The sequence below is a fragment of the Equus caballus genome, chromosome 8 (genome assembly GCF_041296265.1).
Source record: "Equus caballus isolate H_3958 breed thoroughbred chromosome 8, TB-T2T, whole genome shotgun sequence".
Lineage (NCBI taxonomy): Eukaryota > Metazoa > Chordata > Mammalia > Perissodactyla > Equidae > Equus > Equus caballus.
In genome coordinates this window covers 46,699,292-46,724,046 of record NC_091691.1, presented here as the reverse complement: position 1 = coordinate 46,724,046, position 24,755 = coordinate 46,699,292, and the positions used below count along the sequence as shown (strand labels likewise).

Below are 24,755 nucleotides of genomic sequence, written 5' to 3'. Positions count from 1 at the left end.
TGGAAGAGGACTTTTGGAGCCAGAGAGGCTCGCTGAAATTAGTGCCCACTTGTGGGCTCTCAGAGAACGCATGAGAGTGGGAAAGATATGGGAACTGAAGTAAGAAAGGGTTACTTCTTGGGTTTGACTTTTTGTTGTTTTGTTTTAACCAGCATCAGACCTTCGGCACATTAATTATCTCTGTAATTTCAGTTTACTTATCTTTCGACATAGGAAAATACCCTCTAGGGCTATTATGAGAATTCAAAGAGATAAAGAGAGTCAGGCAAATATAATTCTATAAAGGTTAGTTCTCTTGCCAATGTGAATCCTATTTCCAGGGCCATTTCCTGGCATTATTTGTTTTCTAGATTGTTAAGTCTTATCACGAGAAGATAACAGCTGAGCTCTTTGATAATTCTGTCATGACCATGGACAAGAGAATTCATTTCATGAAGGGGAGGCTGTGATGTGGAAGGGCACATGGTCTTTTTAAGACCCATAGGTATAGACAGGTACCCGATGAGAATGATAGAGATCATCTTCTCAAAAATACAGGATTTTTAAATCCCTTACATATAAAAAGCTTTTATGTAAAAAACATAGGCTACATCTCAGTTGCATTTATTGGATTTTCTCAGCATTAAAAATTAACTCCAAATCTATTTAAAATTAATTTTTATTCATAACAGAATTACATTTTGTATTGAGAGTAGTACTCTATCTGAGGTCCATGAAAGTAGAAAACCGGAGTCCAGGGGCCAGCCCAGTGGAGCAGTGGTTAAGTTCGCACATTCCCCTTCGACGGCCTGGGGTTCGCCGGTTCGGATCCCGGGTGCAGACATGGCACCACTCGGCAAGCCATGCTGTGGTAGACGTCCCACATATAAAGTAGAGGAAGATGGGCATGGATGTGAGCTCAGGGCCAATCTTCCTAAAAAAAAATAATAATAGTAAAATTTTTTAAAAATGGTAAAAATTATTTTTTCTGAAAGAATATCCTCTTTAAGATAATAATCTTTGAAATATGGTTTCCACAAGGGAAAATTACCAAAAAACAAAGGGCTAGAAGGTATACACATTGGCACACAATTCTTTAAATCTCCATGGTAAATCCATGCACTAGATAATATCATCCTAATTTATATCCAGGGATAAATTCACTTGATCAACATCAGACAGGAAGTACATGGAAAAATTATAACTACAACGCATATTTTCTGATTCCAGGTCCAGCAGTCTTTCTACTCACTCATCTGTACAACCTGTGTCATTTCCCGACCTTTAATTTTTCTGACCTCCTAAGAATTTCTTCCTCTTTCCCAACTTTCCATATTGTTCTTAAAACCTAATGCTTTATATCAAATATCAAGAGTACATTAAACTTGAAGTCAAGTTTGTGCTCATAAATAAAATATTACACAATGAAAAATTTCCCCTCAAGCTTTAATGCTTAAAGACAAAATTCCAAACTTCCTTCCCTCAAAACCTATTAGAATGCTTACAGTATTCTAGCTAGGAGTCCTTCCCTTTCCTCACTTCTAAACAAACACTTTTACAGAACTAGGAACGAGGGGCAATAGATACAAAAATCAAGGCCAAATACTATTTAGCTAACACTGATAAAAAGAGTGAGCCCCTCTCCGCCTCCTTCTCGTCTACCCCCAGCCAAAACAGTCAAACTCAAACACTTCCCCACTCACACCCAAAGGGAAAATGAGAAAAGAAAATGCCCATGGAATTGTGTTTCTTGCTGTTACATATCGCACACCAGATGTCAACTCCATTTCCTCTAGTCTGAAGCACAAAGACACTTTCTGCAGTTGCACATGCCCAGAAATATTTCTCAAACTGTGTCTTTTGTTGGATGGCGTAATTGAGTCTCAACAAGCAAAAGGCTAGAGGCTGTGCGTGCCTGGTGCCACCCCTCTGTTGTCACCTCTCTCTTCAGGACTTGAAACTACTAAGGGTGAAACTACTAAATACCAAGGAAAGCTGATCCTTCTGGAAGTGAACTCCATATACTGCTGTCTCTCTGCTGAGCACGCAGTCATTCATGGCTCATTACAGAGATTTTTCCAACACTGCTGCTCTGGTAACTTGGGACGGTGAAGTGGCTAAGAGTGCACAGAACAGAACCTTCTGCTCCTGTCCAAGTCCTCCAACGCAAACTGTTAATCAGTGGCTGCTTTCCAACACAGGATGATCTTAAGCTCCCAAATTATAAATATTTGTAGTACTTTAATTCCATGAGCCTGATTTTCAGACACTCTAAAATATTAATTCGAATACAATGTGTAAGTTTGGGTGAGCTTTGTGTACTTGACAATAGAAATGAAAAAGTACAAAAATGTTACTTCTGATAAAATGCATAATTCAGGAATGCACAATACTTGATATTTTGGTGGCAAACTTATTTGTTGCTGGAGGTCCAAAACCCTTAGCTGTGCTAGCTCAGATGGTACAGGAGTATGCGGTCCCCGGATACAATCCAAAGAACAGAAAATGGGTTTCATTTCTCAGTTTTGAAACTCTTCCGCTTTGATTGGCTAAACCTATTTCTGGGTCAAAGGAACTATCTGCTTTCTAGGTGATCTGCAAGAGAATAAGAATGTGATAAAATGTCTGGAGCAGATGGACCAAGATTGCATCTTTATCCAATAAACCCTCTGATGTATGCACTGTCAGACACTTTAGGATAAGCTCTCCTACGCACTTAGACTCTTCAATTCCTGGGTCCAGTGAAGGGGCACAGGAACTCATAACTGTTATGAGTTATTCCCTTTATAGACAGAGGAACTGAAAGCCAGTAGATTAGAACATAAAGGATGAGCTCAGGTTTAAGCTAATACCTTGAAGTTGTTTGCTTTCAAAATGTCATTTTGGAAAACTACACTACAGTTGGCTTAAAACAAAATATACAACTAGTTCAAACAGGTAAGAACCTGATAAGGGTAAGGCCACATCTCTTCTTCAGTGGCCATAGTTTGATTTAGCACTGAACAGAATTATTGTTTACTGAGAACGAGGACACTTTAAAGCATTTTCATCAATGTGGGCAAAGATACCTACTCTAAAAATAAATCCCAGACATGCGTCAGTAGCTCTTGATGCTATGACTGGTGCTCATGATGGGTCGTATTTACTTCTTCTCTCTGGAGCAATGCTGTCCAATAGAACTTTCTGTCATGATGGAAACGTTCTATTCTGCTCTGTTCAATACAGCAGCTGCTAGCCACAGTGGCTATGGAGCACTTGAAACGTGACTAGTGAGACTGAGGAACTGAAAATTTTAGCTAATTTTAATTAACTAAAGCCTAAGTTTAAATTGCCACGCCTGACTAGGAGCTGCCATTTCGGACAGTGGAACTATAGAAGTTTTCGTGATATTTGCCACATAAGAGGTATTCAAAGGATGTCGGATGAGTCTGGAACGTGTGAAAATAAATGTAACAAAGGTGCCTTTAAATTTTGCCCTTTCAAATGATTTTTTTAAAGAATTTTACTATAAGTAGTTCATCAATAATTCAAGAAAACACATTTTAGTGGTGATTACTAACTTCTACCAGTTGTAATGACATAATTTTAAAATGTGGCATATCTAAAAGTGTTAAATTGCAAAACTGAGCACTTTGCTTGCTTTTAAATAGGTAAATGTAATTTATGTGCATGAACAGTAACACTGTTATTACATGAAGTGATATTTGACATTCTTTCTTCTTATATTTATACCATGTCACTATAAGTAAGGAGATCTGTCTAAAAGAATATTAAAATTGAGTCAACTAAGCTTTGGCAAGAAAATGTTTTCTGTTATGTATTAATCATTATAGTGCATGGCAATATCAGAGTCAGGCGGCACATCTGTTGGTAACCCTCTCACAGACTTCCCTCACGAGGTTACTCTGAGTCAAGAGACAAGACCATGTCTACCACGCAGCTGCTGTGGGAGGGACTTCAGCAACACTATCACCACTGTGTGCTTAGTTGCTCACTTTGTGCTTAGTTGCTTACTTTGACCTCCATTCTGATACCTCCAAAGAAAAGGGTAGATCAGAGAAGGCAGATTTAAGTTGCGGAAGCATAATTGCTCCCCCAAAGTTTATTAGTTAATGAATTCACCCATTCCAAACATTCATTGCGTGCCTCTTATGTACCAACCATCCTGCTCTGAGTTGGGATCTCATATGGTGATTCAGACATGGTGCCTGCCCTGGAGGAGCTAACAGTCTGGTGGGGAAGGAGAGAAGCATCCAGCAATTATGATACAGTATAATTAACATAAGAACTAGCACTGCCCGCCAGAGCTAGGTTAATCTTATTCATTTTACTCCCTTACTAAAAAGTTCAATGGGATACAAATGCTTACAGGACAAAGTCCAAAATCCCTAGCTTTGTGTTTAAGACCTACACCTTCTCCAAACTTATTTCTGAATATGTGACATGATGACATTAGATTTTCTTCTGTCTTGGTCAGGTGATAAAGATTTAGTGCCCCGCAAACACTGGGCTTTTCTGACACTGCTTTTGCTCATAAACTTTCACTGGCCTGAAATGTCATAGGGTTATCTCTGTCCACCATGAATTCTCCATCATGAGTTTAGATTCATTCATTCCATTCAAAATATTGATTGAATGCTGACATTCTGCGAGCCCTGGGGTCAGTAGGTAGATGTAGGTCTTGCCCTCAGGTAGCCAGGAATCTGGACTAGGGTGGGAGGGAGCTTGGGAGATATACAATAAGTAAACAATTTTTAAACATTAAGTTCCATGCAAGAAACAAACAGGGTGATAAGATAAAGACTATTGTCAGGGGGAGAGAGGTGCATACATAGCCATTTAGAATGGTTGGGATCAACAGAAGAATGGAGAGAGCTGAGAGCATCATGATACAGTGAGCTGTTCCCTTAGTCTTTCCCCTCCTAAGTTACAACCAAATGGACATTCATTAACCAACAGAGGATTCCCTTCAAAGCACAATAGGACAACTGAGATATCCACGCAGTCACACGTCTGAAGGTGGGGGTACTGGAGCCCTGGGAAGCAGTAGAAGGAGGTGAGTGGATCCCCTCTCTCCCCTCAATGGCAGTGATCTAGGTCGTGGGTCCTCATGCAGCATCTGGCACATGACTGTAAGAAGAGGCGGGCCAGCATGAATACTTTCGCTTTTGGAGGGGCAGCCTGGCCTGCTGGAATGCTCCACACTGAGTGGTGCAGCTCAGCTACTACATGGGTGCCACCACCAAGTGCAGCAGACCAGGAGAACTACCTGTGAGTGCACAGCGGGCCCATCAGCATGTGAAAGAAAGCGCCCATCCCACCCCATCTGGCCAAGGCAGCGGACGAGCACCAGAGCACCTGCACATGTGTGTGTGATGTGCCAAGTGGTTGCGGCCAGTGGGCAAAGGCAGATGAACCCTATCAGCACAACTTCCAGCACAAGCAGTAGGTTCAGAAAACACAGCTCCTGCCCCTGCCAGCGGGGGCAGGTGGAATATGTGACCTGATACCACCACCACGTGCTAGCAAAGGATCACTTCATCAAACACCAGTGTCCAATCTAGGCACACTGACTCATGATAAGAGACTAGAATGGCCTCTCTAAGTAGTGCAATGGCTATTGTGGCTGAAGCTTAGTCAGGGAGTTCTTACCGATTTCTCTGCTGGCATGAGCAGCATTTTTCATTTTGTTCTCTTTCTGCCAGTTTGAGCCAGGTTTCAAGCAGAGAAGTCTGATAGTTGCAACCTTGACCTGAGGGACCTGCAAGGCCAGTTCTAGCCTCCAGCACTTTAGCATCCTATTTAATCAGTGATCCTGGCTCCTTCTACATTCAGTCCTGTTTTTCTACGAATGAGGGTAGAAACTGACCGTTAGGATCAACTTCCACTGCAGGTTCAATTCACAGCTCATTTCTCTGGAACTCTGCACTCTACCTTCTATTACTACTCCAGTGCTTTTTCAGAAACTCAATTTCAGAACTTGGGAGAGATATTTGGGTGTAATTTTAGGATCCTATCATTGATAATCAAAAACACAGATTACAAACCAATGCTCTTGCTAACAGGTTTCTCTTTTCTCTCTCTTCATGAACTATCCAGAGGTCTATTACCATAAAAGGAGTAATAACCAAAATTGCACGGTGGGCCCTCTTTGGCACCTTCAACTACTCTATTTCTGCCTCACCAGGCACACAAAGGAAAGTGACAAAATAATAAAGCAATAGCTTTACTTACTTTATTCAGTTAAATCAGAGCAAAGACCTGATTAACTAATATTTTATTGACCTACCCGGTCATTCAATATTTCTAAGCAGCAAGGATTCCAGGCACATGGCACTGTTCTCAAGTGATACAGCTATAGTTTTTAACTAGTCAATGTTTTCCAGAATTTAAAAAGTGCCCTTTATCAGTGAAGTTGGAAACTTTGAAATGTATCAGTCTTTAATGTATGCTACCTACAAGTATCTATATACCTGTGATGTAACCGAATAATTTAAAACTTGTCCTAAGAATTATATGAATTTGAATAGCGTCTTCTACCAAAATATTCTTCACATTAATAATTCTTACATTTATCATGATTAGAATCAAGAAATGCACTTGAAAATGATCTGTTCTTTTTAAACATATCACACAATCGTATATTAAAGAATAGTGTCTTCTTAAATAACAGACTGAATTTCAAAGATAGTACTAATTTAAGAGATGAAGCACAGTCTTATTGAATAAATGAATGAAAGGGTAGCGACGCCAAGCCTTACACAGAATCAAACATTCTACTTCATTTCTTAGTTTAGGATGCACATGTTCTCCACAATGTGTCTTCTAAGTGCTGGTTTGAATTTGGCCTAAATCATAAAGATAAGTAACCTACAACCCTATGTTGCTGGGAAGTAGACTATCTACATATCGATTATATTGATCAGTTTAATTTCGATCAGAGTAGAAAGCTGGAATTCCTACTCACGTTTTATGGGAAAAGGAAAGGACTATAGCACATGACAAAACTAGGACACACACTAAGTGAGAACGCAGATCCTTTCAGGCAAGAGGGAAGGCTGCACATGCACTCTAACCAGGAGCAACCATGGAGAGGCTGGAGGGAGCGTTCTCTAGCAGCGTTAGGTGACCCTGAAACAACAACATGCATAGATGCTTTGCTTAGCTCCTGGTCTGGTTTGTACCTTTAAAAAGTAAAGTAAAAGAATACATCCTGGGCCTTTCGTCAGTCACCCAAGGAGTCTGGTTTCAGGATAATGTCACCAAGTCTTCTAGGATAATTTTTTTTAAAAATTCTTAAATTTAATGTTCTTAAGTAAAGAGTTTGTTAAATGGAGGTGGAAAAAAGAGGCAGTAAACAATTTACTTTTGACACTTTCCGAAAGAAAGAAATACCAGCTTTGATAAGGTACTCAACGGCAACAGGATTTGTCATACTTTATTCTGCCTGAATTGATGAACTGTACAAAAGAAGGCCAGGAGTCCCACAATGGTTGAAAGACGTTATTCTGTTAAATACATTCTTCTTTGTTCATGTTAATGTGAGGTTTTCGAAATTTTAAGTAATAAAACCTTTAAAACACACTGAAAAGTGGGAAATAAAACAATCACCTATGTACCTACTAATATCAAATGTTAACATTTGTGTTTTGCTTCAGACACTTTTTTCAAAGAAATAAAATATTATTGATATAAATCCTTGGCACATTTCTGCAGGCATCTCAAGGTTATTATGTATAATTCCCAGACAGGTTTTTGTACTTTTATTACATATATCTGGGATGCTTAAAATTTACTTAAATGCTACCTTTCTTTTCAACTTGAGGTTTCATTCAACATTAGCCAAGTTGAAACATACAGATCTAGTTTAGATCTACAGATAGACCATACAGATCACTTTAACTGGTGTACAGAATTCCATTAAATAAACAAACCACAGATTACTTATTCCTCCCCTTACTGGAGGACGGATAAGGTGAGTCTACTCCTTCTCTATCACAAGTGGTGTACGATGAGCCTCCCTGTATGTCCCCTCGGCCAGTTTCCTTTGGGTGAACAGAAAAGTAGGACTGTTGGCTTATCCAGTCTGCACATCTTTAAGTGTACCAGATAAGGTCAAATTGCTCTCCAAAAGGAAAACAATGTTCAGATGTTTCTTTTTCCCCCAAAGAGATTCTCTTTCAAGAATATAAAACTAATGCCAGTTCCGAAGGATAGATCTTGAATTACTGGTACTGGTTCCAGTAAAATGTAAATAACCTAAGGCTAATGTGGGGCCATTTTATGAACTGCATCATTTATCTGACATAACCTTTGCAATCAAAATTTATTATGTATAGAGCCGTTTCTTTCTTTGGCTATAGCAACTCTGTTTCATAAGTGTTTATGTTAAGAATATCTCCCAATAACTAGTCGTCACATCACATCATTAAGTGTGTTTGTATCAAAGTAAAATAAAATAAAAAATTCAAACTCATCAAGTAGAGAATTAGGTAAATTAATAAACTGATGGATAATATATCCCTAAAATAATCATTAAGATTTTTGATTACAACAAAATGGCAATCATTTACATAGAAGGACTTTCCTACTTAAAAATAACTAATCCAGCATAAGATAATATTTTTACTGGACAGGATGTGGTGTGTCTCCAGTGGCACCTCACACCGTGTCCCTTGTCTAAAACGAAGTGTAAGGTGAACTGACAGCTCTGTAATCTAAAGAGTAACATATATCAGCTCTGCAATCTAAAAACTAACCCTTGGGCCAGGGGCACCACAGGGAAGCTAAACCTGATGCTCCTAGGTAAATACCAGACACTTGGAAGTGTCTTAAAGCATCCATAATCAGTGCTGTCTCCTGGATCCCAGCAGACATGAACACAAATCTTCTATGAAAAAAGTCATCCCTAAATTCGGTCCCCTGTTTTTTCTTTCTTTTCTGAGGAAGATTCACCCTGAGCTAACATCTATTGCCAATCTTCCTCTTTTTGCTTGAGGAAGATTCGCCCTGAGCTAACACTTGTGCCAATCTTCCCCTAGTTTGTATGTGGGTTGCTGCCACAGGATGGCTGCTGACAAGTGGTGGAGGTTCGTACCCAGGAACTGAACTTGGGCCACCAAAGTGAAGTGCACCAAACTTAATCACTAAGCCACAGGGCAGTCCCAGACCCCTTGTTTTCAAAGACAAAGATGAACCAAATATGAGCTCTTTAGCAGAGATGACCAAAAACCTAGACACAAGCCACCATAAGTGGGAGTCAGCAGAAATATGAAACACTAGATTTAGATTCCAAAAATTATCATATGTAGTACACAAAACTTTAAGTCACACTTTCAAATTTAAAAACGTAATTACAAAAATGAGCATGTCACTATGAAAAATGACCAAGCCAATTTCAAAAACAACTAAATATAACTTTTAGAAATAAAAAAATTGAAATATAACAAAAACTCAATGGATGGATAAGACAGCAAGATTGGACACAACTTAGAAGAGAATTAATGAACTAGAAGATAGATCAGAGGAAATTATCTAGAAGACAGCACAGAGAACTAGAAATAGGAAAGCAATAGAAAATAAGAGAGAGACATGGAGGACAGAATTTGAAGACCTAACTTATTTCTAACTGGTATTCTAGGAAGAGAACAGAGAGAACAGATGGGAGGCACTACCTGAAGAAATGTCTGAGAAATTTCCAGAATTGACAAAAGACATAAATTAAAAGATACAGAAAATAAGGGCAGGCCTGGTGGCATAGCAGTTAAGTTCATGTGTTCTGATTTGGTGGCCCAGGGTTCACCGGTTCAGATCCCAGGTGCGGACTTACTCACTACTTATCAAGCCATGCTGTGGCAGGCATCCCACATATAAAGTAGAGGAAGATCGGCACAGATGTTAGCTCAGGGCCAGTCTTCCTCAGCAAAAAGAGGAGAATCAGTGGCAGATGTTAGCTCAGGGCTAATCTTCCTCAAAAATAAATAAATAAATGATACAGAAAATATAACATATATCAAAAAGAGGATAAATGAAATTAAGTCCATACTTACACATAATGTAGTTAAATACAGACACCAAAATCAAAGAGAAGATCTTAAAAGCATCTAGAAAGGAAAGATATTATCACTTACAAAGTAACAGCAATTAGATGGACAGAAGGTTTCTCAACAGCAACCATGGAAGGCAGAAAACAAGAGAACAATGTATCATTAGTGCTGAGAGAATACATATGAACTTAGAATTGTATATCTAGCAAAACTATCCTTCAATAAATAAAGGTGAAATAAAGATGATTTCAAAGAATCAAAACTGAGTGAGTTTACTACCAATAACCTACAATAAAGAATAAATTTCAGGAAGAAAAAAAATTATATTTGAAGGAAGGTCTAAGATGCTATGAGAAATGAAGAACAAAAAAATATCTAAGCTTATGTTTGTAAAATAACAACAGTGTCTAAATTTGAGAGGGTTTATAAAACAATACAGAACTAAACTACTGACAAGAACAGGGAGGGTGATGTGCAGAGTTAGGAAGGTCTAAGATCCTTACATCATAGGAAGGACGTGTGTGAGATGGAGGTTTGGTTAAATATGCATGGCAAATTTTCTGGAATGACCACTATAAAAATTGCAATAGAGTGATAATTTTTGCAATAGTAAAGAATAAAATAACTTTTAAAAACCTAATACAATCACAGAAAAAACCAGTGTAATACTAAAAAAACCAGAAGTGTAATACTAGCATATTTGAATTTATTTTGATAGGAACAAGTCCAAATACATTATTAATGACAATAAATATAAATAGAACCTTGTCAATTAAAAGATCTAGAGAATTACACTCAATGTAAAATCAATATCCTGCTATATTCTGTTTATAGAGAATAAAACTAAGCCACATGTAAACAGAAAGTTTAAAGTAAAAGAATATAAAACAGATAATTGGCAAATATTAATCAAAAGAAACACAGGGTAGCTGAATTAAGGGACACAGAGAATCATGTTTCACTCCAACAAGAAGATTTAACAATTGTAAATTTTTATCCACCCAATAAGATAGCTTTAGAATATACGAAGAATTGATTATCTTAATACCAAAACCAAATAAGCATAATGTGTGCAAGCAACACTTTTCATTCTTGAACATAGATGAATAAATTCTAAATAAATATTCAAATTCAGCCACATATGTATGAAACTGATAACACTACATAACCAAGTTAGATTAAGCAGGATGGTTTAACATTAAAAAGTCTATAAACGTGGGCTGGCCCCGTGGCCAAGTGGTTAAGGTCACATGCTCCGATTCAGCGGCCCAGGGTTTCACTGGTTCAGATCTTGAGACAGACATGGCACCACTCATCAGGCTACGCTGAGGCAGCGTTCCACATAGCACAGCGAGAAGGACCTATAACTAAGATATACAACTATGTACTGGGGGGCTTTGGGGAGAAGAAGGAAAAAAAAGAAAAGAAGATTGACAACAGACGTTAGCTCAGGTGCCAATCTTTAAAAAAGAAAAAAGTCTATAATTGTAATTCATCACATTAAAAATTAAAGAAGAAAAAACATATGACCACTTCAACAGATGCAGAAAGAGCATTTGTTAAAATGTCTATTCATTACAAGAAAAACTTCTGGCGAATTAAGAATAGAATGAAATTTCACAAAACTGATGAGCAAACATTGTTCCTAATGGTAACAGTGAGGAACAATATAAGGACGCGAACTAGCACTGCCTCTATTGAACATTTTCCTTGAAGTTCTAGCCAATACGGTAGGAAATAAAAGGTATAAGAATCAAAAAGGAAGAAACAAAACTCTAATTATACACAGACAATGTGAATGTGTTAGTGCACACGCAAGATCTACAAATTATAAGAAACAGCAAGTGTTTACCAAGGTGTTTAAACATGAGATTAATATAAAACCATCTGTACTTCTACATACCAACAACAAACTGAAACACTAATTTTAAAAAATATGCTTTACAGCAGAACCAAAATACATAAGATACTCAGGAATAAATCTTACAAGACAGCAATAATACATAAAAATACATCAAAACCCAAAAATTTATTGAAAGGCATTAGTGAGGATCAAAATAACTGTTCATGAATAAGGAGATTCTGTGTTATCAAGGTATCAGTTCTCTCCAAGGTAATCTGTGGAATCAGTGCAATTTCAATCAAAATCTAATTAAAAGTTCTGAGAAATCTGATGAGTTCATTCTAAAAGAAAGAAAGAACAAAGGCCTCCAAATAGTCCTAACACTCCTGGAGAATGGAATGTTATGCAGTGTGGAGAAACTTGTCCTATCAGACAGCAAGAGTTATTTCAAAGCTACAGTAACTAAACAGTGTGGTACTGCTGAAAGAACAGACATGGAGCAGGAAAAAACCTAACATATGACAGAGGTGGCATTCTGATTCTGACTCCTGGGGGAGAAAATGGTGCTGGGAAAATTGTGTATCCATCTTGGAAAAAAAGAAAGTGGATTCCTACTCTGTGTCTCACACGAAAATCAATTCCTTCTGAATTAAAAGCTTAAACATGAAAAACCAAATTAAAAAAATGTACCACAATATGGGGGGGATTATCTTTCTGATCTTAGGGTAGGGAAATATTTCTTAAATAAGAAACAAAAAGTGCCAAGTATCAACGAAAAGCTTGATAATTTATTTACATTAAAATCAAGAGCTTATGTTTATTAAGTTGTACCATAAAGAAAGTGAAAAGCTAAGACATAAGCTTATTCTTGGAAAGAAAAGAAAAACAAATAGAATAAGCACAAAAGATATAAATAGGCAGAAGATATTGGCAACCATTTAACAAAGGAAAGATATCTAGAATACATACAGAACATCCACAAATCACACAAAAAAAGAGGACAACTCAAAAGAAAAATAGGTGAAAGCTAGAAACAGGCATTTCACAGAAGAGGAAAAAACAGACCACAAACATAGGAAAATATGTTCAAGGTTAGTATTAATCTGGGAAATGCAAATGAACTAAAGTCATAGTGAGGTTCCATTTTATAACAATCAGATCAGCAAAAAATTAAGAAGTCTGCTCATACTAATTGCCGGCAAGATGTAGGTCAACATCAATGAGAGTGTGAACTGGTGTAGCTGCAGTGGAAGACAACTTAGCATCATCTTGTGAGGTAGATATTTGAATACCCAACAACTCAGCAGTTACATGCTTAGGTATATGCCCTAGAACAGTGCTTTTAAACTTCTCTGATGATAAGAATAATCTGGAACGCTTTTTAAATATCAAGCTTCCTAGGCGTTTTCCCCAGAGAGTCTGATTTGCTGGTCCTGAAATGAAGCCACAGTACTTGCATCTTATGAAGCAGCCCAAGTGATTCTCCCTCCAGAGCAGCTCGGGAAGCAGCCTAACGCCGCGCTGCTCAAAGCCTAGTTCTCCCCCCAGCAGGAGTGGCTGCACCGGGAAGCTCATTAGAAATGCAGGTGCTCAGGGCCCCCTCTGACCTCCTGAGGTGGAACCTTCCTTCGCACATTCAAGTTTGAGAAACTTCAGACAGAGAGGAGTGTTTTTCAGAGTGCAGGCTCAGTCTCTGGGTCTTACACTCAGACTAGCATTTGTTGTAGAGAATAGAAACTAAAACATTAGAATGCATTTTAGGTTGAAAGGTGAGGACTGTAGTGTGCAATTTTTGTTTTAGGTACACACACTCTCCTGCAAATTTACAGGTGCGTGTACACTGTGTCACAATGTGCAATATATTTCATACTGTAGCCAAAGAGAGATAAACACATTCCTAGAGATGTTATTTCCCGGGGGCACTAGGAGCTATGTACAGAAATGTTCTTAGCAGAATTGTTAATAAGAAAGAAAAGCATGGACACACCCCAAATATCTACTGACCAGAAAACAGATATTCATACAATGGAAAATTAAACTATTGTATAGTGAAAATGAATAAACCAATTATCAACCTTAGAAACACAGAATTGACTGAAAAACTTATGTCACCGAAGAGTACTATGACACAATTTTATAAAAATGAAAAATAAGCAAAAGGTAATTAAGAACATAAATATGTGATAAAACTATTTTAACAAAGAAAAGAGCAAAGGAAAAATTTACATAAAAATTCAGGATACTACTTAGCTCGGCCCTGAAGGCAGACAGATAAAATGGGAAGCACGCAGTTAGATGCAGAAGTTCTAAGGATGTTCTATTTATAAGCTGAGGAGCCAATTATTGTTATGCTGCACAATTTACGTAGGTTACATTTATTCTTTTGTTTATACGAATATGACATAATAAATTAAAAAAAAAAAAAGATTACAGGGAAGGTATGAATATCCCAGAAACACTGTTGGCTCTTTGAAATTTCCTTCCTGGAGAAGAGCCTGTCTTCGGTTCTTATGAAAGACTATGGTTTCTACCAGCCTGACTTAAGGGAAGCAAGGTAACATGTCATTAAAGATTTAACTGTCCTGGATACACACCCATGGACGGGGACCTCTGACGTGAAAAGCATTACAAAGCCCTCTCCTCTCAAGGTGTAAAAGACTTCACACCAGTAATGTTCTCTTCCCTGAAACCCGACGTCTGGATCCTGAAAGCTGAGTCTCAGGCCTGGTGCTCAGCCCGGCTCTGACACTTTGGGTACAGTTACTGCTTCCCCCTTCCCCTGCCCAAACCTCTGAACCTCATTCTCTTCCATTCTTGGATACTTAGTGAGATCCAAAACAGAACTCAGGACTGTCACATCAGGAGGCAGCACAAGGAAGGTAACTGTCCAAGGTCATGGCTAGCCCATATGGTACCTTTGTGTACATCAGGAAGAGGGCCCCTTCCTGAAGGCACTTACTGTCATCTGCTGAAAAACTGCCACAATAAATGTACAAATCTATGAGGCTTACGCTATGAATGGGCACTGTATGTTTACGCAATGCATGGCCTGCACAACTGGATGCTGTGGACCTGTTTGAATCAGTGTGTGTGTGTACATACACGTGTATGTTTGTGTGCTGTTCAAAATGTGCAAGTTACATGATCAAAAACATATTCTTTCCACCTGATACATATATATATATATGCTGCACACACTAAAAGTTCTTGGAGAAGACACTGTTAATGAACAATTTAAAAACTTATCATAAACCAGGTCTGCAGAAGAGGACATGCTATGAGGTGTGCATGCAGACAGACGTATGTATGTGGATTTTTTTCAGTAAACTAATACCATTTACTCACTTTGTTTCATTATTTCATATTATTTCCTTGTTAAATATTTAAATACATAATTACAATTAAAAAGTATTATTAAATTTTTCACTTTTAATCATTAGTCCAATAAGCTGAAACAACGGGGGGAAAAGAAAATACATTAATTTCAGAAGAGCCTCAACTATTTTACAAAGTCAGTGCTCACAAATTTCATAGTCATAACATGTACACATTAAGAGGGGGCATTCAAATTTGAAAGTTTATAAAGAACTCATACAACACAGAAAGAAAAGCAGTAAGAGTTTAAAGATGAATTGCTAAAGGACATGAACAGACAAGCTGACAAATCATACAGCAGGAAATGCAAATAAATTAGGGAAAATACTCAAACTTAAAACAATGAGTTATAGTATCCATACATGATCATTTTAAGGAAATACATAGGAAAAATGATTGGATGAAAAAACAAAAAATGCTAACAACGGCTAAATTAAAGTAGGTTACATACAATTGTCCCTTCTGTTTTCTAAATTCTCTTTGATAATGTTATACTACTTTTACAATTTAAAAAAATTATGAAAACTACATAAATAATAGTTAACTGGGGTCTCCCATTCTGAAATTCCTCATCTAGAAACACTTTTAGCCTGTCCTAAAATCTACACAAATGCACAGGATCTGAGAAATATATTAAAAAAATACTACATATAGTCATACAGTCATATATGAGGCTCAATACACACAAAATAATTGAATGTTCCTCATAAGTTACAAAAAATACAGATCTGATCCTATATTTTATGTTGGTTTGGTAATGAGAGAAAATGGGCTCAGGATAAGGAAAAACAGAGGCAGAGATATATAGCTGAAATGCTGCAGTTAAATATTATTGGTCACTGGCTTGGAGATCTTGATTATACAGAATTACGACAAGCAGTACTGTTTGTCTTAAAAAAAAAAAAACCCTAACAAAAAAGCATACATGCCCAGAGCCCAAGTTCTGCACATAAAAGCCGACTTTACATATAAACTGCAAAGTGTCCTAGTGGTTAATTATTTAGTACTAAGTATCAATCATGGACACACTCCAAATTAAACAAAATAGGTTTTCATTCACTTTAAATCAAATATATTCAAGAAAGAGTTTAAAAAAACAATAATTTAAAATGAAAAGCAAAAGAAAACAAACCTTGTATTATATTGCTCACCTACTCAGTAGAAGAGAGTATTACAAAATTAGTATTCTAGTTTACAAATAAACTTTCTTTCATCTGGATTAAATATACCATACAAGTCCAAGTTAAATGAAATTTACATATACAACAGTAAATCTCAAATAGAGGTGTGAAGCTTTTCTAATACAATTTACAAACCTGTGCAAAAATCTTACCCCTCTGTGAGGGTCAAATTTGCGTATATTCTCTCCACCACTGCTTAGCATATACAAGAACGCCATTTCTCTGCAGTTTTCTGACATTCCAAAGCAAGCGTGAAATTAAAATTTTTTTCAATTTCTACTCATTTTCCTTAATTCATTACTATAAAATATGTAACAAATCTATGCACTTCTTTCTGTCTCTACCACCACCCTACTCTAAGCTGCCATCAGCTCGTCTGTAAGAACCTCCTGACTCCCTTGTTCCTATACTTTCCCCAGTACAATCCAGTCTCTGCACAATAGTCAGTGATCTTTTTTCTCCCAAGACAGACATTTTTAAATAATAAAAGATACTGTTATTCTCTTGCTTAAAACTAATTCTAATTTTCTAAAATGAGAGTACTTTCTAGGATCAACAGGTAAATATACTATGAAAACAAATATACAAAGAAGAAAAATTCAGCATTATTTACCTGTGTTTAGTACTTTTTATAGGCAACGTTTGATTGAGGAGAGGTTCATCTCAAGTTTCAGATTTAAAATTGCCATAGAAATTTTTGATTCTGTGCCTAAAATATAAATAAATATTTATAACTTTAGAGGTTTGAATATTATGTATCATTAGTCAACCAAAGTCTAACCAAATTAATTTTAAGAATTCTGTGCTTTTACCACTTACATGGAATGAAGATAATATTCAACATTACCTTTAATATTCATGTTAAAAATGAACCAAATCAAATTCATTTTTATTTTGTACAAAGACCTTTATCTAATTATAAGGAGATTATTTATTTTGTAACTTCCTAATCGCATTTGAACGGATTTTTTGGACCTAAAGGATTTGGGATTCTTCATTTTTCTCTTCATTAAATGTATCATACCAACCAGACTTACAGTAAAAACAAAGTCAAAGCAACTGTTAACACCTCATTCTCAGAAAATACTTACACTCTTTGTCTCATATAGTCATTCCCATTTATCCCTTCCATTTTCACAGCACATGGAGGACAAATTTTCAAGCCATGCCTGGATTTAAAGAATTGGAAAACAAATATACTTCACATCACAACTATTTAATATTTCTTTGCTGAACGAGAATATACTTGTTTCTGGGTCATTACTATGATTATCACGTTAGGTCTACATTTGAAGACAAATAATGGGTATCTCGTTTGAAAACAAATCTCCTACATAAAACCTTTTTCTCTACTTCTTATTTAAGGAAAAACTCATTCATGGTCTGACTTATCAAAATCTAAATTACTAAAGCTATACTGTCCAATGGCCAGATTTAATTCTGTGACTACATTTCAATACCAAAGTCATTCCATTATGTTATGCATAAGACACTTGTAGGTTTTCATTGTATCATCACATATGTATTACCTATCAAGTAGTAGGCAAGAGGCCAAGGAGACAATGGTGCATAAGATAGGCACCATCTCTGTCTCAAAGAGTACTATTCATTGAGACGGACACTGAGCAAGTCAGGTCCTCTGAGTTCCACTTGCCCACACGTAAAAGGTTAGAATACCTACTCCATATCCCACAAGAACTGCCGCTGTAGGAAGCTACTGGTACTATCAGGGATGTACTGTATTCTGGGGTGGAACAAAGTGAAGGTGTTTTTTGCATGTGCGTGTATGCATATGTGTGTGAAGAATCTTAATTTTCTTTATAGCCTTATATATAATCAAATAAACTTGAACGCAAAAAGCCCTCAAAATTTCAATATTAATTTCCCATATAAAAATTTTTCCTTAAAACAAGGCCAGATTGACTGTCAAGTTCTACACTCATACTATTCGTCAAGACATTTCCCAAGACTATGACACTGGGGGCCAATTGTAATGCTATTGAAATTCTTTTTACATGTTTCCCTCTTGGTTTATAAAGGCATTTAAAAAACATAAAATGTATTTACAAACAAACTGTGGCTATAAAAAGGTAACAGTGATATTAATCATCATATCTACACCCATAAGTTCCACGGTAAGATTGGTCACTCCATTTTCTGAGCCTAAAACGGACCGCCATTCGAGAAAATAGGACGCTACTAAAGTGGTCTCACCAAATATGTCTGTTTTGATTAGCACCATATGAACTGGATCACTTATTGATAACATTGTCGTTGAGTCAGCCATTCTAGTTCCATCACCTAGAAATATAAACCAAAACAATCACACCACATTACATATTCTGTTGGGCCAACATAAAAGAAGACTTTTATTGAAAAGGATACTAGTAATAAACTTACATAAAACCAAACAGAATAATTTGGTAATGCCTCAGAAAGTGTGCGACAGACTGAGAATAAAAGTACGCTCCTACTTCTATCACTAACTTTTGAGAGGACTGGCAGAATTGTGACAACTTATCTAGTTACTTAATGTGTATCAGTGTTTTGTAAGAGAGAAATCTGTCCTGTAAAAATACTTAACTAAAGTATATGCTACTACAATAAAAAGCCTTCAACTATGTCAACACTAATCCCCAAACTACTTTTATCCCTAAACCTCCAGAAGTAATCACTATATTATCCACACAAAACTGAAAGACCCGGCGCCTGGGAGGTAACAATTTAAGCTATGAACTGCCTTATTAGGGCAAAATTTTTTACTGGGGGGAAAAATAATAGATTTTGGTAGTGCATTAGCCATCATAGTAATCTAAAATTCTGTAGGCATAATTCTACAACTTTCCTAAGTTTACAAATATATTGTAAAGATTTCTATGTTGAAAACTAAAATGTATAAAATATCTTTATAGAAAGAGTGTAAAACAATTACAGGAATCAAGTATCATAATCTTTTTTTTTTTTAAGATTTTATTTTTTCCTTTTTCTCCCCAAAGCCCCCCGGTACATAGTTGTATATTCTTCGTTGTGGATCCTTCTAGTTGTGGCATGTGGGACGCTGCCTCAGTGTGGTTTGATGAGCGGTGCCACGTCCACACCCAGGATTCGAACCAACGAAACACTGGGCCGCCTGCAGCAGAGCACGCGAACTTAACCACTCGGCCACGGGGCCAGCCCCAAGTATCATAATTTTAAAGTTATAAAAATGAGAGTTACAGATCTAAGCTTTGATTTTTAAAAGTTACAGAACATCATAAATCTAGCCATCTTTCATAAATGAGAAGGATCATGTCTCATTCTCCACTGTATCCTCAGCACTTGCCTAGCATAGTACCATGCACCTAACAGGCATTCGAATGTTTATTACTAAAGAATCAACCACTAAAACAGTCCAAAAATAATCTTCAAGGAAAAGTAATTAGCAGAAAATAAAGCAAAAAAATGAATAGAAGGTGCTGGTCTGGTGGCATAGTGGTTAAGTTTGAGCGCTCTACTTCAGTGGCCTGGAATTCACTGGTTCGGATCCCTAGTACAGACCCAGTGCCGCCTCATCAAGCCACGCTGTAGTGGCATCCCACATAAAATAGAGGAAGATTAATGCAGATGTTAGTTTAGCAACAATCTTTCTGAAGCAAAAAGAAGAAGACTGGCAACAGGTGTTAGCTCAGGGTCAACCTTCCTCACAATAAAAAAAGTGGGTAGAAGTAGTTTATAGAGAAAACAGCAGTGGGGAAAAAACATAAAACAGAAAACTACAGAGATTCATCCATTATAAATCTCTCCTTACAGTAAAAGTTGTTATAGGTGTTCTGCAATAAAACAAAGATTTACTCAATTAAATGACAATTTATTATTGCTCCATATCTAAGCTCTCTCTGCGGACTTCAAGTAAAGGCCTATGACGAAAATCTGGCCCACAGGCAAATGGAACAGGTTTAGAAGAAAATGTTTGTTTAGAAAACGTAAACATAAAGTAAAGGTTGAACAAACTTCTCCTGGTAAAGTCTCAGGTTCTTGCAGATGGTTCAAGAAAGCTTTTCCACCCCAAACCTGAAGATAAATATTGGATCAATATTGGATCAATATTAGCTGTAAATGATAGCAATACATATGAGGAAAGTGCCAAATAACTTAAGGAATGTGATCAAGACAACGGGAAATAATAACTTCACAGAAATAAAACCAAGACTAAAAAAAGAAAGAGAGTAACAAATTCACTGTATACCAGGACAATTTGTACCTGGGGAAGGACAGATACACAATATGATCTCTTTTCCTGAGTTTCCCTTCTGGCCTTTCTCCAGCTGGAAAGGAGGCAGAGCCAAGGGGTAGGCTACCACGGCTCTTCAGTTGCTTATCCAACATTCCTTCACTTCCACAAACCAACTCACACAATGATCAACTCAGCAAGCGTACTCTTTAGATAATTACATTCCCATTAAAAAAGTAAAGCCATACAATTTTTATAAAGTATATTAGAACGTGAGAAACAGGTGGTCCTGTTTTTGCTTCCACTCCGCTATACATTAAATCCTCAGACATACTTCATGCAAAGCAGAATCTAAGTTTTTCTGGATAATTAGTCACAAAAATGTAAGTATTTCATTCTGGGGAAAAAAATGAAATGTTGGGGCTGGCCAGGTGGTGCAGTGGTTAAGTTCGCACATTCCGCTTTGGTGGCCCGGGGTTTGCCGGTTCAGATCCCAGGTGTGGACATGGCACCGCTTGGCAAGCCATGCTGTGGTGGGCACCCCCCATATAAAGTAGAGGAAGAAGGGCACGGATGTTAGTTAGCTCAGGGCCAGTCTTCCTCAGCAAAAAGAGGAGGACTGGCCGCAGATGTTAGCTCAGGACTAATCTTCCTCACAAAACAAAAAAAAAACAAAAAATGAAATGTTTTCTACCAAATACTACAGCACATCTATTCACAGTATTATCCACAACTAAATTAATGTTAAGAAGTACACATACTGGGGCTGGCCCTGTGGCAGAGTGGTTAAGTTCACATGCTCTGCTTTGGCAGCCCAGGGTTTCGCCGGTTCAAATCCTAGGCGCGGACATGGCACTGCTCATCAGGCCACATTGAAGCGGCGTCCCACATGCCACAACTAGAAGGACCCACAACTACAATTTACAACTATGCACTTGGGGGCTTTGGGGAGAGAAAAGAAAAATAAAATCTGAAAAAAAAAAAGAAAAAAGAAATACACACAGCTTTTTTTAACAACGTTGATTGTCTATCAGTAAAATAAACAGGTTATTTTGGAGAGGAAGGGAGTTCTTGATCAACATTGTCCTAGAAAGGCAGGAAAACATCAAAACAAATTAGAAAACAAAACTTATAGTTAAACAAGGAAATGCCAATAACGGGACTAAGAAATGAACCCAAAGTAGAAGACAAGATAAATTCCCTCAAAAACCCTTTATTTTCGGGGCTGGCCCCGTGGCCGAGTGGTTAAGTTCGCATGCTCCGCTGCAGGCGGCCCCATGTTTCGTTGGTTCAAATCCTGGGCGCGGACATGGCACTGCTCATCAAACCACGCTGAGGCAGCGTCCCACATGCCACAACTAGAAGAACCCATAACGAACAATATACAACTATGTACTGGGGGGCTTTGGGGAGAAAAAGAAAAAAACAAAAAAGATTTACATCAAAAAAAAAAAAAAAACCCTTTATTTTCCCAGTATAATTAAAATAATGAAAAGCCTGCAAAAATATGCAGCTGGTCATTCCTGAAGTCTAATACTAAGGAATTAAGTTGACCCCAACAGTGTCCACAGAATGCTAAAAACAAATCCTTAATAGCTTAAATGAGGTTAAATTTTCTCTAACCTCATACAATATTTGGCTTAAGATTCCACCATGAATTGATTTTAATAAAGAAGTGACATTCATGTAGCAGAAGCTGCTACATGAATTTATTAGGTCAATTTTTCTAACAAATGAGTTTATAAACCTCAAAAATCAAGAAAGGATGCTATGTCAAAGACTTGTTCCCTGGGGCTGGCCCCGTGGCTGAGTGGTTAAGTTCGCGTGCTCCGCTGCAAGGGGCCCAGTGTTTCATTCGTTTGTATCCTGGGCGCCACAACTAGAAGGACCCACAACGAAGAATATACAACTATGTACCGGGGGGCTTTGGGGAAAAAAAGGAAAAAATGAACTCTTTAAAAAAAAAAAGGACTTGTTCCCTGGTGTATTATGAAGTCCATCCAATTTTTACATTATATTACCCAGATACAGAAGTTACAGTTTCTCATTATTGCCTCATTTTCAAAAGAAGGCCTACTTACTAATTTGTGCACTGAGAGGCTACCACCACACTAGTGACCTATTTGTATAAAAAGATTTGAAGGTTCTTACGCAAACAATTATTTTCTTGGGGAAGCCGATAATTTGTTAATCACAGAGATTACAGAAAAAGTGCTTATTTTAAAAATTAAGCCCAATCTAAAAGTTTACAAAACAATATTAATGAAAAAGAGCTAGGTTATGATGAACTAACTGGACTAAAATATATATACTTAAAGTTACAAACAGAGAATAACGAGAAAATTCTGTCACTGTAGAGAGAGGAATATGGTATATAACTCCAATTTCATCGATACATAATCCTACTTGCTACATTCAAGGGTAGAATTAGCTTACACTTGAACCAAGGATATTACTAGACAAAATGGTCTTACTCTAAAGTGGTTTTACTAAAAGGAGGGGCCCCAAATGTGGATCCTATACGCAGCATTAAGCATGAGAATATATTTATACCCTCAATTTCTTTCCCCTAAAAGATCACTCACAGTAACAAAATTAAGTCTTTTCATCACATCATCAATGATTCCCCGACGTCTAAGGGCTTTAATCAAATCTTCTGTGGATAACTGCTGCTGATCAGGTGCCAACTCTTCACGTATTGTCTCAGCAAGGATTTCTCTTATTCTGCCATGGACATCCATCTGTGAAGAAAACTCGTATTACAACTTACAGCATTACAACGTGGTCAAATATTGCCCATTAGCTAATTTTTTTCTAAAATACTGACTCAAAGGAAAAAATGAGATAGTAGACAGACTAAATTCGGGAAGGCTTCTTAAGCTAATAATAAGTGTAAAATTGTTACCAGAATTCAATGGGAACAAAGATAAGAGTTTCTTTTTAAAAAAGAAAATTTTCTAGTCCAAATTCTAGAAATAAACTCTACTGGTTATTTACTACCCTTTTTACCCTTTCTCCACAAATAACACTCAACCAAAACAAATCTTTAGAGAGTACAGAATAATCAAAAGAACACAGATCTGGAGGAGGCGATCAGCATGAACTTCAGGCTTCAAGTTATTAGACGTGACCTCGAGTTAACTCATTTACCCTCGATGAATCTGGAAATAAGCGCACTGTCAAGATCGGGAGGCTTAGATAGACGGCAAGGTGCACAATAAACGGCAGCTTGCATCCGTTCGGCTTACCGCCTTCGCCGAGCACCCCAAGACACAACGTTCTTCTTGAGCCCCGAAGGATCACAGATACTTTCATTACAAATCCTTCAGTAATTTCTCTTTCGTGACTGGAGGACTGCAGAGCTGGCTCGACTTCAACGACACCGCAAGGTTCACCCTTAAAGTAGTTCTAATCCCTGACATCTGACTATAAACCCGCTGCAAACACGACTTGGACTCGATCTGACTTCCAGAAACCGCTCGATAAACGCTTCCGTTTCACGCTGTCCTAGGACACCAACACCGCTCTACCGCCTCATCGTCTAACTGGCACTTTCTGGGCTTGCTCCTCCATCGAGGCTCGAAAGTCCTCTGGCTTCAAACCCGAGGCTCCGCGCATCCCGCGCTCGGCGTCTCACAGCCTTGGCCCGAGTGCCCGGCAAACCGGGGCCGTCGGCGGCCAGGCCGAGGGACGCCAGGCCGGCGCTCGGGGCCCCCTGCGGGCAGGAGCGCGCCCGCGGCCCTCACCTTGCTCAGCTGCTGGTGGATGAGCTGCTTCAGCTCGGAGGCTTTCTCCGGGGGCAGCGACATGCTGAGGCCGGCGCCTCGCCGCCAATCCTCCCCGCTTCGGGCGCCCCAACCCCGCGGCGCGCGCCGGCCGGCCTGGGAGCGTCAGTCAGCGCTGAGCACAAAGCAGGCGCGGCCGCTCGCCCCGCGCAGCTCCCAGGGGCGCGACGCCGCGTCAGGCCCGGGCCGGGCAAGAGCCGAGGCTGCCACACCGGCAGCGCCCAACTGTTATTTTCAAACTGCGGCGGACAGCCAGCCTCGGGGCTGTCCCCCGCTCTGCCTGATCATCTCCGCCCGCCGCTCCCCCTCCCTCGGGGTCCTCACTCCGCGACCTCA

The 24,755-nt window shown here is 38.2% G+C and overlaps 1 protein-coding gene across 9 annotated transcripts; it reads right to left on the bottom strand.

Moving 5' to 3' along the window:
* Positions 1-640: 640 nt before the first annotated feature.
* LOC102150007 (centrosomal protein of 76 kDa) lies at positions 641-24,748 on the bottom strand. 9 transcript variants are annotated; one of them, XM_070220708.1, is made up of 9 exons: positions 24,381-24,746; positions 23,220-23,375; positions 18,639-18,725; positions 17,516-17,593; positions 17,038-17,133; positions 10,029-10,082; positions 6,947-7,110; positions 5,632-5,824; positions 641-913 (listed from the first exon to the last, which is right to left on the bottom strand). In XM_070220708.1, exons 1-3 carry the CDS (start codon positions 24,441-24,443, stop codon positions 18,681-18,683), a joined length of 264 nt encoding a protein of 87 aa, XP_070076809.1. In that variant the 5' UTR covers positions 24,444-24,746; the 3' UTR covers positions 641-913; positions 5,632-5,824; positions 6,947-7,110; positions 10,029-10,082; positions 17,038-17,133; positions 17,516-17,593; positions 18,639-18,680. The 9 variants fall into 9 exon arrangements, with proteins under 9 accessions (XP_070076809.1, XP_070076814.1, XP_070076810.1 ...); XM_070220713.1 differs by lacking the exon at positions 5,632-5,824; XM_070220709.1 differs by lacking the exon at positions 6,947-7,110.
* Between the last annotated feature and the right edge of the window lie 7 nt (positions 24,749-24,755).